Source organism: Pseudophryne corroboree, chromosome 3, assembly GCF_028390025.1.
Source record: "Pseudophryne corroboree isolate aPseCor3 chromosome 3, aPseCor3.hap2, whole genome shotgun sequence".
Classification (NCBI taxonomy): Eukaryota; Metazoa; Chordata; class Amphibia; order Anura; family Myobatrachidae; genus Pseudophryne; species Pseudophryne corroboree.
Window position 1 is genome coordinate 194211439 of NC_086446.1, and position 13972 is coordinate 194225410.

General features: G+C 43.1%; 1 protein-coding gene and 1 pseudogene across 4 annotated transcripts in view; both read left to right on the forward strand.

Annotated features, from left to right (window-relative positions):
• The window catches only part of LOC135055101 (pulmonary surfactant-associated protein D-like), a 455316-nt gene that overhangs the window by 15848 nt on the left and 425496 nt on the right, over positions 1 to 13972 (forward strand). For 2 of the 4 annotated variants that reach the window (XM_063958748.1, XM_063958751.1), the window contains exons 1-3: positions 7545 to 7648; positions 7919 to 8095; positions 8876 to 8983. In XM_063958748.1, coding sequence (XP_063814818.1) covers positions 7930 to 8095; positions 8876 to 8983 — 274 coding nt within the window. In that variant the 5' untranslated portion in view covers positions 7545 to 7648; positions 7919 to 7929. Of the gene's footprint in view, positions 1 to 7543; positions 7649 to 7918; positions 8096 to 8875; positions 8984 to 13972 lie in introns of those variants that run through there. The other 2 variants (XM_063958750.1, XM_063958749.1) reach the window with 2 other exon arrangements.
• Positions 10969 to 11086, forward strand: LOC134898299 (5S ribosomal RNA; annotated as a pseudogene).

Genomic DNA, 13972 nt, shown 5'->3' on the forward strand with positions numbered 1-13972 from the left:
GCTGGCCTGTAGATGGAGCCAGGTAACTGGTGGAGTCACAGTAGCAGTTTCGTCCCAGTGCTGGAGAAATTCTGTGAGTCGAATGGTCGACACTTAAGAGCCAGTGTCCAGAAGCACTGTTATTTCCACTCTATTGACCTGAATCTCCAGATGTGGACATTCACCAACGTACCTGTGCCACCACTCTTGTGACGATAGACCTTTTAATGAGCTTCCGCCTGATGGTCTGTCCATTGCCTCGGGATCTCGGTTTAAATTAACATTAGGACAATTTCTCTCAATATGTCCACTCTGATGACAACCTCTGCAAATCGACCTCCTCTGAGAGTTGAATTGATTGGTCATCCATTGGCCCAATCTCCTGGGTACATACCAGCGAGAGAGACTCCTTTCACTGCGCCATTGGTGCCATTCCCGGCATCAGCCTTGATCTTGTCCTCGGTCAAGCTCTTCCAACCTCTGATCCATCTGAGCCGGCTTTAGTGTTAGTTATGTAAGCTTGCTTCCAAGAAGGCTTACAAGGTCTGACCCAGTTGGTGTTTGGGCCTGTTGGAGGACTGCTCCTTTCTGTGTCAGGGTTTCAAGCTTGGTCCACAGTTTAGTGTCATTGGACCCTTCATCCTCAATTTTTTCAGATGATGTTTCATCCTCGGCATCATCACTTTGATTGAATCCAAGTATTTGCAAAACGTTTTCCTTAAACTTGGAGAAGGAGCTTTTTGGCTCTTGTCATTTCCACTTTCACAGTTGTGAACCAATTGCTTCCCCCTGTGCTCTTTCTATAAACAGGTTGATTAGAGTCTTATCGGCCTGCCCAACCTCTCGGGTGTCAAGAGCTTGAACTGTTTTCATGGCCTCCTGCAGCCCAAGAGCAAACTCCTGCAATGATTCATTGGGTTTCTGTTTCCTGGCGTAAAGGCGACTTATCAACTCCAAACAGAGAGGGGAGGGGTTGCAAATCCCAACCTACATTTCCCTTCAGCACACTAAAATTTACCTGTAACCATACCTGAACCTATCTGATAATAGAAATTCAGAGAATTAGTTTACACATGTTTGCAAACACATATTTAAGCTGCTGAGCCACTTCAAGGCTTCTCCGATGTCAGCAGTCCTAACACTACATAATAGCGCCCACATAGGGCCATGTAATTTGTCACAGTAGGCCTCATGATAAAGGCTATTACTAAAACACTATTATGCAGTGTTAGGACTCCTGACATCAGAGAAACCTTGAAGTGGCTCAGCAGCTTAAACATGTGTTTGCAAAAATGTGTAACCTAATTATCTGAATTTCTATTACCAGATCAGTTCCGGTATGGTTACAATTTTTTTTTAGTGTGCTGAAGGAAAATGTAGGGTTGGGATTTGCAACCCCTCCCCTCTCTGTCTGTTTGTCTGTGACCCCTCCCCTTTCCAGCACCTGATACATAATTATCTCCAGGAATGACCGAGCAACTACTATTGTTTGTCTGCTTGTGTGCGAGAGGCATTGAATGGGAGCAGTATTTGGAAGGCATGCTGTTTCTTGTAGTGCCAATGGGAGATCCTGGGGGTGGCTCCTGGGTAAGTTAGCTCTCTGTCTGGATGTGTTTTAGTAATAGCCTTTATCATGAGGCCTACTGTGACAAATTACATGGCCCTATGTGGGCACTGCTATTATGTAGTGTTAGGACTGCTGACATCGGAGAAGCCTTGAAGTGGCTCAGCAGCTTAAACATGTGTTAGCAAACATGTGTAAACTAATTCTCTGAATTTCTATTACCAGATAGGTTCAGGTATGTTTACATGTCATTTTTAGTGTGCTGAAGGGAAATGTAGGGTTGGGATTTGCAACCCCTCCCCTCTCTGTCTGTTTGTCTGTGACCCCTCTTCCCTTCCAGCACCTGATACATAATTAACTCCAGGAATGACCTAGCAACTACCATTGTTTGTCGACTTTTAAACTACGCCACCATCTTTGAATCAAATATACCCGCCAGTTTATTAAAGATGCACTCTACTATCTCCTTTTCACTGTCTTCCCAGGTCTTGACCTCACACAATGCAGCACCCTTCAATTGTCCCATTAAAATCTCAACTTGCTGTTTCTCACACAGTGGGTATAAACAAAACATTGAGTGCATTTTATCCTTACACTCTTTAAAGGTGTTCGTGCCCAAAAAGAGTGTTTCCAGCATATGTAGGTAACCATGGGACCCCAAAAATCATACGGCATGGCAATACACATTACCACAAAACATTACAGAATGTATTATCCACCACCAACAATCTTATCGAACTAATAAAAGCAACAAAAGTAATAACATAGATATTGCATTACTAGTGGGGTCCCAAGTACTAGTTTATATCCATTAAATAGTTCATGTTGCAGAACTCAGTCATAATAACTATAGCTCCTTATTCAGTGATCACAGTTTTGAAAGTTCTCAGTCTTATATAAAATTTGTAGCTCTTGCAGGACTAGCCTGACTGAAATACAAAGAGCAAGGCCACAGTCAGACAGTCTTGCTACCCTGTAACTACCTCCATATAACTTCTGTGACAAAATGATCTGTCCTTAGCTGACAGTTTCCCTGTATAGCTGTGTGACAGTGATGTCTATAAACTGCAAATTTAGATAGAGGAAGTACTGTATCACTATGCTCCCTGCAATGCTGATGCTCCTTTAACTGCAGATTAACAACTGAAGACAATTAATGGTGTCCTTGGATAAAACTAGCTGCTGATTGGAATTGTATTTATAAAGTACTTATGCAGCTTTATGTTCCAAAACTATGCTTGCCTGTAGCATTTGAGCTAATATAGAATGTAGGGAAGCCAATCCCAGGCCATTTTTTCAATCCCGGGTATCGGGATTGAAAAATGGCCAATCCTGGGATTCCCGGGATATCCGGTATTGGCTATTACCTAGGTGGCCATCCCCTCGCCCCGCCCCGCCCGCCACACACATATAACTCACCATATACCGGGGGCGGGCGGGAGGGGAACATCCTGAGAACGCTGCTGGCGGCTACCACCAGCAGCTGACAGCGCAGCGTGACCTGTGACCTGCTGTGCTGGGGACCCGGAAGGAGGAAGCCGGGCAGCATTTGAGTGTCCTGTGGACGCTCAACGCTGATCCCTCAATCCCCGGGATTGGAGCTTCCAATCCCCGGGATTGAAGCTTCCAATCCCGGGATTGAATCCCGGCCATTTTTGGGCCTTAATCTTGGGTTCCCGCCGATCCCGATCCCGGGATTGGCCACCATAATAGAATATAAGCCGCTAAACTGTCTTTTGTCCCTGAGGAAGCTTGTGATGTGTGGCTAGTGCAACAGTGTTACCAACCTGTGTTACAAGGGTTAGGTTGGCCTCAATTAACCATCATAAGCTGACCTCTGTCTGCAGCTGCAGCAAGACACTGTCTCTGCTCCTCCCACCATCTGTTACTTCAAAGCAGGGCTACCTTCATGGCTGTCCTACAAAATGGAGGGTATGCTGCATGGCCTACAGTAGTTTCCAGCTACACAGTCAGTAGAGCCCATCACTGTTCTGCTCTGTCAGATGCCTGTCAGTCAGCACCATTGGAAGCAGTGGGATCCCCACAGGAGGCTGGTATTACTAATTGGCTGCTACAATGAAGATTTCCGGTCACCGGGAATAGAATCTGGCTTTTCATAAGCTGTACAGCACTCTTGTCACACACCAGCAGCTGCCACTGCTCCAAGTTGCTGCTCCGAGTCCCTCTAAGATGGCTGCTGCCCAACTGTCAACTGTTTCTGTAGATGGCTGCAACTGCCACTGCCAAAGCTGTCTCTCTCTCTCTCTCTCTCTCTGGGATTAATATGCCTGTTGCTTATTGGTCAGTGTCCCCATGCCAGACCCAGCACTCAAGGCACAGGTAGCCCTATCCCTGCTGTAAGTTTAATAGTGTCCAGTCAGGGATGCATTCAGCAGGGAAAGGGGCACAAAAGTCACACTACAGCTCATGGCAGCTATGATGGGGTGCCACATTCTCCACACATGCTAGCTTCACTGGGTCCCTTATTATACACTGACACCAATGCATGTTGTGGCCACAGGATGGCTGACGACATACCCCACTGTCACCAATGTATTAGGGGAATAACATTCAGGACATCTTATGTATGTATGTATATATATATATATATACTATTACAATAGATCAGGTGCACATATATATACAGTATCAATATAAATAAGGCACTCCACAGTAAATGTACAAGGGGAGAAGGTTTTTTTGGTGGGGTGCCACATAATCACACATTATACCACACAGTATCCCTAATTCTCATTATAACATACCGTGTCCCCAGTTCATAGAATGCCATATTACAGTGCCCCATGTTCCTACTGTGCCACATTAGAGTGCCCTCCAGTTCAAATTATGCCATACTATAGTGCCTCCATTTCATACTGTGCCACATTGAAATGCACATTTCTAGTGTTATACCAAGTCAGTGTGGTTAAAGTAATAGCTTAGCATCTCTAGTACACTGTCTGTGGCTTCTTGTTGCATCTGTAAAGCAATAAAGCTACAACATGTAAAGAAACTACTCGTCTTGGAGCATCTCAGCCACACCAGCCGTCTCGTGTTATATGGCGTAAAAATGCTCAGTGTATGAGGATATATCTGTACCATTACTTCTGCAGTGGTTGGTTATACCAAGAGTTGCTCCTCCACAGGTATATTTCATATACTGTGAGTGTAGTGCATACATGGACAATGTAGTTCAGGGTAATCAAAGTTGATAAATGAATGGATGTCATTATTTATTATACTTATTTTATTTATCTGTTAACAGTTATTTAAATAGCACAAACGGCTTACAGACAAAATTTTGGCTATACACACTGCCCTTTCGCATCTTACAATCTACTGTATATTCACTACCACATGTACAGACATACTTACTGTATACCAGGGATGTGTGGTGAGGTAAATGGCTCAGGAGGCACTGTGGCTAGCACCATAGCCAGATTTACATGCAATATATGAGCCAAAGGGTACATGTGGGAATTATACACAGGTGCAGCAGTATAAGCTCTTGGAAATGTGGTTAGTGCTGATTAGAGATGTGCGGATAAGGTAGGCAGGGGAGGCACTGCCTCACCTGCCATAGACTTTATACTCCAGAGATTTGAATATAAAAATGATTTGAATAATGCAAAGTAGATATTTCCAACATATTCTTTGTATTTTTCATATAATTTATGCAGTCAAAACACTGGCACAAAAGTTAGAATAGCAGAAAAGGCTCTGCCTCACCCCACCACCCATCACTGCTGTATACACTAGGGTAATTTTATTTCAGATTCCAATTAACCTACCAGAGGAAACCCATGCAAACACATGGAGAACATACAAACTCCACATCTCTTTTTTGAAATAATCTATAACTTCTTATTTGTCCTTCATAGTTTTTGGTTGCATAAATCACGGCTGAAACATATCACCTGACATGATGCTTACTAATTGGGTTTGCTACCTTTCATCTCATTTTACAGCTTCAGCACTACCATGGCCATTCCACTTACACTGTTCTTCTTACCTCCCTGCAAAGTATTTCTTGTCTTTATCTTCTCTATCCTGTCAAAATCGGTAATTAAGGTTTGAGAGTCCATACCCAATACTCCGCTCAGGATGCCTCTCAGACATCCTGTCTCCTAACACTCAGAGCTCTCACAAGTGACAGCTGCACAGTGCCGTATGTTGATATACAGATGTATACATCTAGGCTGTGAATGTACCTCATTTGCCATCTCCGCATGTATGTCTAGACACACAGATGTCTTAGATGCGCATGCGCCCTATTCAAAGTGGGGTGGCAAAAGACGCAGCTCAGCGTGGCTAAGCTGCAATGAGGCTTAAAAGTATCTCATCAGAGACATAAGGCTCCTATTTGATATTTTAGATTAGCCCAGGTAATTTGTTTGGGATGCCATAGCCTAAAACCTGGACAATTGTGCAATATCTGGGGAAGATGAAAGACATTCAAGTCCTTTATTTTTTCTAGAGAAGCTCTCTATTAACTTCCATAGAGTACATAAAGACTTCTTTGCTTTAAAGCTAGGGTTCTTAAGTGCCTCTATGTTTTGTGGATGTCTTTAATCATGCACAGTGGAGTTTACTAATACCCCTTTCAGACTTGCAGAAATATCCTGGATTGTTGTGAACGTGCAGCAACCCAGGTTTTGTTTAGTTTGAAAGGGGCCAAGAAAAATAACCCTGGGTCATTTATTTCAACCTAGGTAGGTACAAACAGGCTTGGACTGGCCTACAGGGGTACAGGGGAAACCACTGGTGGGCCCCACTGCCCGGGGCCCACGTCCTGCTCTAAGGATCAGGTTCCAGTCTATGCACTTGAATTATACATTATACATATGTTACCTTATACTGGACTATGGTGTATTTTCTACAATGCATTACTGTTATTAATCTGGCACATTAGCAAGCATGCAGCAGCTTAATTTACTGTATATATTTATGAAGGGGCCCAGACGTTGAACTCTCTAATGGTTAGTCAAACCAATGAGGTGGCAGGCCACACTCCCTCTGCAGACTGGCCACACCCCTACCATGGGCCACTACCACTGCATTTCCCTGGTTGGGCTTACATGCCCCAGTCTGACACTGGGTACAAAGGTTGAACCAGGAACCTACCCGGATTGCAGTGCAGTGTAAACGAGTAAGCCAGGTTGATGTGACAATGGACCTGTTTACAACATAGGAAGAGCCGGCATTAGAAGAGGATCTGATCTCGAAACACTGGCACTGCACAATTGAGCAGTGCCATTGCTGACAGGTCGTGCCACCAGTCTGAAAGGGCTCTCAGCCGGGTCGCATCAGGGTTGGAGTCGTTTACAAAATCCCGGGTGTGACCCAGCATTTCAATCTGAAAGGTAGATTATTTTGCTGGGTCAGTTATTATCCTGCCTGCTTCACCAGAATCAAATTCTCAAAATATGACCTGTTGGGAAAACCCAAGGGTTCACTGTATTAAAGAAAGTACAGTATTAATGATAAAAGATCCTCTTCAGTAATGACAGAACGGCTACCAGGGCCTTTGTCTGCTAATGCTAATTTCACATGCATGGTAAATCAGCCATGATGATTACTTAGCCCATTGAATATAGATAATAATTTAAAGAAAATAAAAAAATAATTACAGGAGCTTAGTTTCAGCACATACAGTTCTTAATTACTTTTACTGATCTAGTTGTGAATTCAATTATATATAAAATCTAAATATTTAGGATATGTATTGCACTTGTGTAAAGTATATATGTGTGTAGTACATAGGCAGAACCAAGTTAGTTTGCTTGCTTTGTTCATGACTGTGATATAACATTTTAGATCATATACTCATATTTAATATAGAAAAAAAGTCAACAGGGTTTAAATTTAGGATTAGTGAACAATAACTATATATTCGCAAGGAAAAACATAGTATATTTTTTCAAAAGAAACCAAATATTTGGGAAGGTGCTGTATAAGCACTGACCTCTGGTACAATTCCTGGAGCAAAGTTCAATTCAAAATAAACAATTTCTGTACAAATAAGTAGAAAACCTCCAAAGTGATTTCTTTCATGTAAATGGTTTACTGTTCATTTCAGTTGGGAAATACTCCGGATGAATAGAAGTGAGTTATTTTTCTGTTTGTAATATTTATTCAGCAATAATAATTTGACATACAGGGGGAGATTCAAATGTTTGAAAAGTCGGTTGGGAGTCTGTTTTTTCCCGTCTATTAGATACGAAAAAACAGACACCCAACTGACTTTTCAAACATTTGAATCTCGCCCACAGTATGCAACTTTCAAAAAAAAAAAAAAAAGTAAACTATATATGGGATATCTGAGTAATATGTAAACTTGGCATAGTAAAATTGGTACTTTTATCTTTGCTCTAGGTTAAAACAATATGAATCACCATTTGAAGATTATTTACCTAACAATAAGTATGGCAATGATGCTGTTCTCCATGGGTTATTCAGATACACCAGCCATGTGCTCTGTTGTACAAGGACTTCCAGGTCTAAATGGCAGAGATGGAAGAGATGGAACAAATGGATTAAAGGGAGACCCAGGTGTTTACGAATGTTCATTGTTTCATAAAGATTTGTCCTCAGACATTGCAAGCAAATATACAAATGTCACATACAAAATTGATCCGCACAGTCTCCTGATGCATGCCAATCACATCCCATTGTAACTACAGTAACATGCATTTTCGGCAGAAAAGCCACTGTGAAGAAGGCAAAATCTTAAACTCTGCTTTAAAAGGGTGCAATACAGAAGATAGACTTTAAAAAGATAGACAGTCATTAGGTCTACACCATAGGGTCTACAGCCAAAAAGGTCGACTGGGTCAAAAGGTCGACCACCCTCCAAAAAAATGTGGTGTTATTTTGTGTTTTTAAACATTTTGTACCCAAATTTGTTGAAATGCGGCTCCTCGCCGGCTTGCTGCGCTCGTCACGCTTCAGGCTCAGTGGCTCGCTTCGCTCGCCAGAAGGTTACTACTGGTAGTAGTTTGTGTCATGGATAGTAAATTTGTTGAAATGTGCTATGCTTGCCACGCTTCGGCCTCGAAGGCTAGTAAAAGGTAATAGTTTGTGACATGGATAGTAAATGCAGCAAAATTTGTAAAAACATGAAAAAACCCTAAAAAACATGTGTCGACCATAAGTCGGACTTATGACCCTGTTGAACTTTTGACCCTGTCAACATTTTGACTGTCGAACCTTTGAATGTCTATCAATTACCTCCCCTTTAAAGTATCATTAAACCTAGATTCCATAATGATATATTCACTTGTTACAGTATACCAGAGTTAATTATTATCTCCATACTGTATATCTTTTAAGGTCTGCGTGGGGAGCCTGGAATCCCAGGTGAAAGAGGCAGTGCTGGTCCGCCGGGAAAAGTAGGACCGAAAGGAAATCAGGGGGATAAAGAAAATGACGGAGTTGCAGGTAACTCTATTTGACTGTTTAATCAAATTAACTTTTATTTTTTATGGTAATTATACTTTTTTCCAAAGATTCCATAGATGAGTAGACTTGAACTTTTGGTTCAGCTTCGAACCAGACAAATCTATGTTGATTTGGTGATGCAACTTTCCTGCGAGTATCCAGCACCACAACATTTTGCTCATGCTTCAACATGGACAATGGGGGATAAATTGTATCCTTGTGTTCTACTGGCAACACTGAAGGGTGTAGGACAGTGGTTCAAACTGTGTGCCTTGTCACCCTAGGGTGCCTCAGGACACTTGTAGTGGAGCCTTGGATTTGTGGTTCATTACCAATTCAAACTATTTATGGTCAATGTAATAGGCAAAACCAGTGTTGGTGGCTGTCAGTTATAAAATACGTTGACAAACAGAAGCAAACCTTGTACCTCACCACACAACTCAATCTAAGGATGACATATAAACATAATGTACTTAATTTGATATTTCTTTCTAACTTTGTCAAAAACAAACTTTTGGCCTAGTCTTGCCATGAAAAAATTCTGGGCCTCTTTGGCGCTGTAATTCAAAAAAGTATTGTTTTTTATTTATATATATATATATATATATATATGTATATAGAAATACAAAGGGGGGCGGCACTCAGAGGATTTTTTAGAAAGGCTTATATTCAAGTAAAAAACATACTGATATCCATCAACGTTTCGGTGCCAGACAACACCGTCTTCAGGATGTGCAGCACAAAGGTGAAATGTGTGCTGCACATCCTGAAGACGGTGTTGTCTAGCACAGAAACGTTGATGGATAAAAAATCCTCTGAGTGCCGTCCCCCTTTGTATTTCTGTATGCTGGGTACCTGCCTAGGACGAGGACACTGGGGTAAGCCACCTTGATTTACATTGAGTGCCGGATCACACAATTTGTGCCTATAAGATATGTGCACCACTGTATGTTCTACTATGCCCTTACATTGCGCAGTAGGGATACACGGCTCACTTCCGGTACTGACAGGAAGTGATGCCTGCGGTTCACCGTGCGGCTCAACCCGTCCCCTAATACCATGGAAACCATTGTAATTGAAGCCATTAAGAGCATTATGTGCACCACTGTACGTCTTATCTATGCCCGTACATTGCGCAGCAGCGACACGCGGCTCACTTCCGGTACTGACCGGAAGTGACGCTTGCGGTCCACCGTGAGTCTCAACCCGTCCCATAATACTGTGGAAACCACTGTACTTAAAGCCAATTACGAGCATTATGCTCTCTAATGGTGCCCCATATGATATATGTGTGCCACTGGATGTCTATCTTATGCCCTTGTATTGCTTAGTAGCGACACACGGCTCACCTCCGGTATTGACCGGAAGTGACGCCTGCGTTCCACCGTGCGTTCCACAGTGCGTTCCACCCTGTCTCCGGCGCCGCTGGAGGCAGAACTGGCGCCTTTTTAGGTATATAATAGGGGCCTGTGAAGCTGTTATTTGGTGCTCCAGTTTCCTACCATCACTTTGACTTATGCTACATTGCTGAACCTGTTGATTGTGTTGCCGTATACCTTGAAAAAGGTCCTGGTGTGGACCGAAACGTTGGACACTTCCTGGAAACTGTGAGATTGACTTTGAAATAAATATGAACTTTTTTTGATTTATTTTTTGATACTCTAGTCTGGGTAGTGCTATCTTTTCCACATAGTGGAGATACTGTATGTTGTACTATGGGTCCCATCTTGTATTAGGTTGGACCTTGATTGGCACCCCAGCAGTTGCCTGTGTTGAGTGAGAGTGCAGGGATACCCACCCATGTATAGACCCAATCCGGTTAGTCGCATTGCTTCTTTTTCCTGCACCCACCTTGTATTATACTATTTACTTGTAGTAGGTACTGTTAGCACTGGATTCATCACTTTGGGATGCATACATGTTTTATTATGTGTTAGGGTATGTTTGTCTAAAGGTAAGGTCTGATTATCTGTCTATTTGGTTGTATTTACTGTCATACCACACTGGTCAAGCCCGATACCATCCGAACTTGGAAGCTAATCAGTGCTGGGCCTGGTCAGTACACGTTAGGGGGACCTCGTGGAATACCAGGTACGGTAAGTAACAGTACCCGCATAGACAGGTGTGCTATTGTTGCACCAATCCACTGGTATGGCGTGGGGCCAGGTGGGTTTTCTCAATGACAATCTACCCGCACAGGCTGAACATGGTGTGATTTCCCTCACGGACGATGATGCAGAGAAAGTCTTATTTGACCAACTAGACTTTGACACACTCCCGGCTGAGACTCCGACTGATTTATACCATCAACTCCTTAGACTAAGGAGAAGGGAAATAGACCTTACCCTACATGGACAGTTTTTGTCTGAATATCATAGGAAGAAACAGATACCCAGGGATTTCAGGGTTAACAGCATTCCGACACTAGGTAGAAATAACCCCACTTTTTGTAGCCGGTGGTGTGGGGTCCTGAATAAATGCTCCCTGGACCTTATGCTTTTGGTTATAGAGGAGGTCGGTACTGAGTTGAAGAAAGTCAAAACACAAATTAATACCTTTAACGATACACACCTGGTCACCATTAGGAACGACAAGACTAACAACTTGATCGATAAATTGCAGACACAGGTAGACACCTATAAAAAAGAGATTACCGCATTCAAATGCAGTAAACTCTCTACTGTTACGTCTGATTATCAAAATCATATGGTGTATAGGTGGCTGATTGGCAACTCTAGATCCAGTAGACCACAAAGGCCCTATAGAACACGTAAACCAGGGCGTAGACAGCTTAACTTCAACTAAACTGGTTCTTCTGCATCGGCTTCTGAGACAGAATCCTCTGATAGCCGCCCACCACAAAGACCTTTTTTAGATCACACCACCACCGCCAGCCGACCTCCAGCCACAAACCACGGAGACCGCACCCAAGGAAGGGGAGACACATGGCGCAAATGCAGAGACAAGACCCTGAACTAGTTTTTAACTTATCTAGTAAGACCCTAGATGAGGCCACATTAAAACTTCTTTCCAGAGGCCTCTCATTTGTCCCTACAACTCCCCATAGCCAGTTTGACACCACAGTTGATATATACAAATTTGGCCGTAAACTCAGAGAATATTTCCCCACAGACCTGGAGAGAGAGAGCACACGTTTCCATATGCCGTCCACATTCGATCTGACCTCCTCTAATCCTAGTATTAGGACCTTCACCCGGCTCGTTGAACATGATGCACATATGCCTACACCTAAAAAACGCTTTGATAACTTGTCCAACGTAGAACATAAGGCCCTCACTGCGCTAAAAAAAGACACCAGCATTGTTATTAGGCCAGCCGACAAGGGTGGCGCGGTGGTAGTGCAGGATTGGGATGACTACAACACAGAAATAGTGAGACAGCTCACTGATGACTTGACCTATACCTGTCTCCAGAGCAACCCCATCCCAAACATAAAAACAAGGGTGGATGACCTATTACATATAGGGTTCCAATCACAGCATATCGATAAACACACATATGAATTTCTGACTGTTGACTATTCGGTATGCCCCATTATTTACACCATTCCTAAGATTCATAAGACCCTCTCACACCCACCAGGCAGGCCAATAATCTTGGCCAGAAACTCGCTTCTACAACCACTGGCCATCTATATCGACACCTTTTTACAACCCATAGTACAACTTAGCAGTAGCTATGTGCGGGATACTTCAGATTTTCTCCACAAATTGTCCACTCTACCTCAAAATTTGGGCAACACCATACTGGCGACAATGGATGTGTGTTCCTTATATACTATCATCCCCCACGAACAAGACCTTCAAGCATTGGAAAGGGTCCTACTACAACAACCACCCATCGGACCACCAATAGAATTCCTTTTGGAACTAGCAAGTCTAGTCCTTAAACAAAACCATTTTTTGTACCGAGGAAAGTATTATCTGCAGCGAGAGGGGACAGCTATGGGATCAAACCTCGCACCGGCCTATACGAACATATTTATGACTGAATATGAGCAATCGCACATCCTGCCCATATATGGGACACAGATACTATTCTATAAACGATTTATAGATGACATTTTCTTATTGTGGAAAGGCCCTATGGAAACATTCAATCAGATGATCAACTCTTTGAATTGACTCAAAAACCCGGTCAAATTCATCTGTCACAGTGACTTACGAAGCATCAACTTTTTGGATATCACGGTTACTCTGGAGGAAGGCCATATTAGTATGAGTCTATACAGAAAACCCACTGACAGAAACACTCTGCTACTCTCAAGCAGTCAACACCCACCGGCCTTAAAAAATAACCTCCCAGTCTCACAATTCCTCAGGGTGATGCGGAACAATTCTGAAAAGGAGACCATGGAGAGCCAATTGTCCGAGATCACCACGCGATTTTTACAACGAGGCTACAAGAAGGAGACAATTGCAGGGTGTCTAATGAAAGCCAGGAAGAAGTTTGCGGCTCCTATAACCAGCGCACAGGGTACACCGACTACGAATCGGATGGTGTTTACCACCACATACAGCAACCAATCCAATAATGTTACCAGATCAATTCGCAAGCATTGGCCGATCCTCACAACAGACGACCACCTTAGATTGAAAAAAAGTGCTCCCCCTATGATGGCTTTCCATAGAGCAGCAAACCTTAACAACTACTGATGAGACCCCTGGCTGAACACAACACCTCCACGACATCAACATGGCTCCATGAACAATGCCCTGCTTGTTTCAGATGCACAGGGTGCACTACTTGCAGGGGTATGCTTACAGGATCAACCTTTCCCCATCCCCACTCTGGACGACCGATAGCGATCAAATATAGACTGCACTGTATGATGGACCATCTCATCTATATTTTAACCTGCCCATGTGGACTTTACTATGTCGGGATGACCTCCAGGCAATTCCGTGACAGGATGGCCAACCACAGAACGTCTATCCACCAAGCAATCTTATCGGGGACAGCTACACT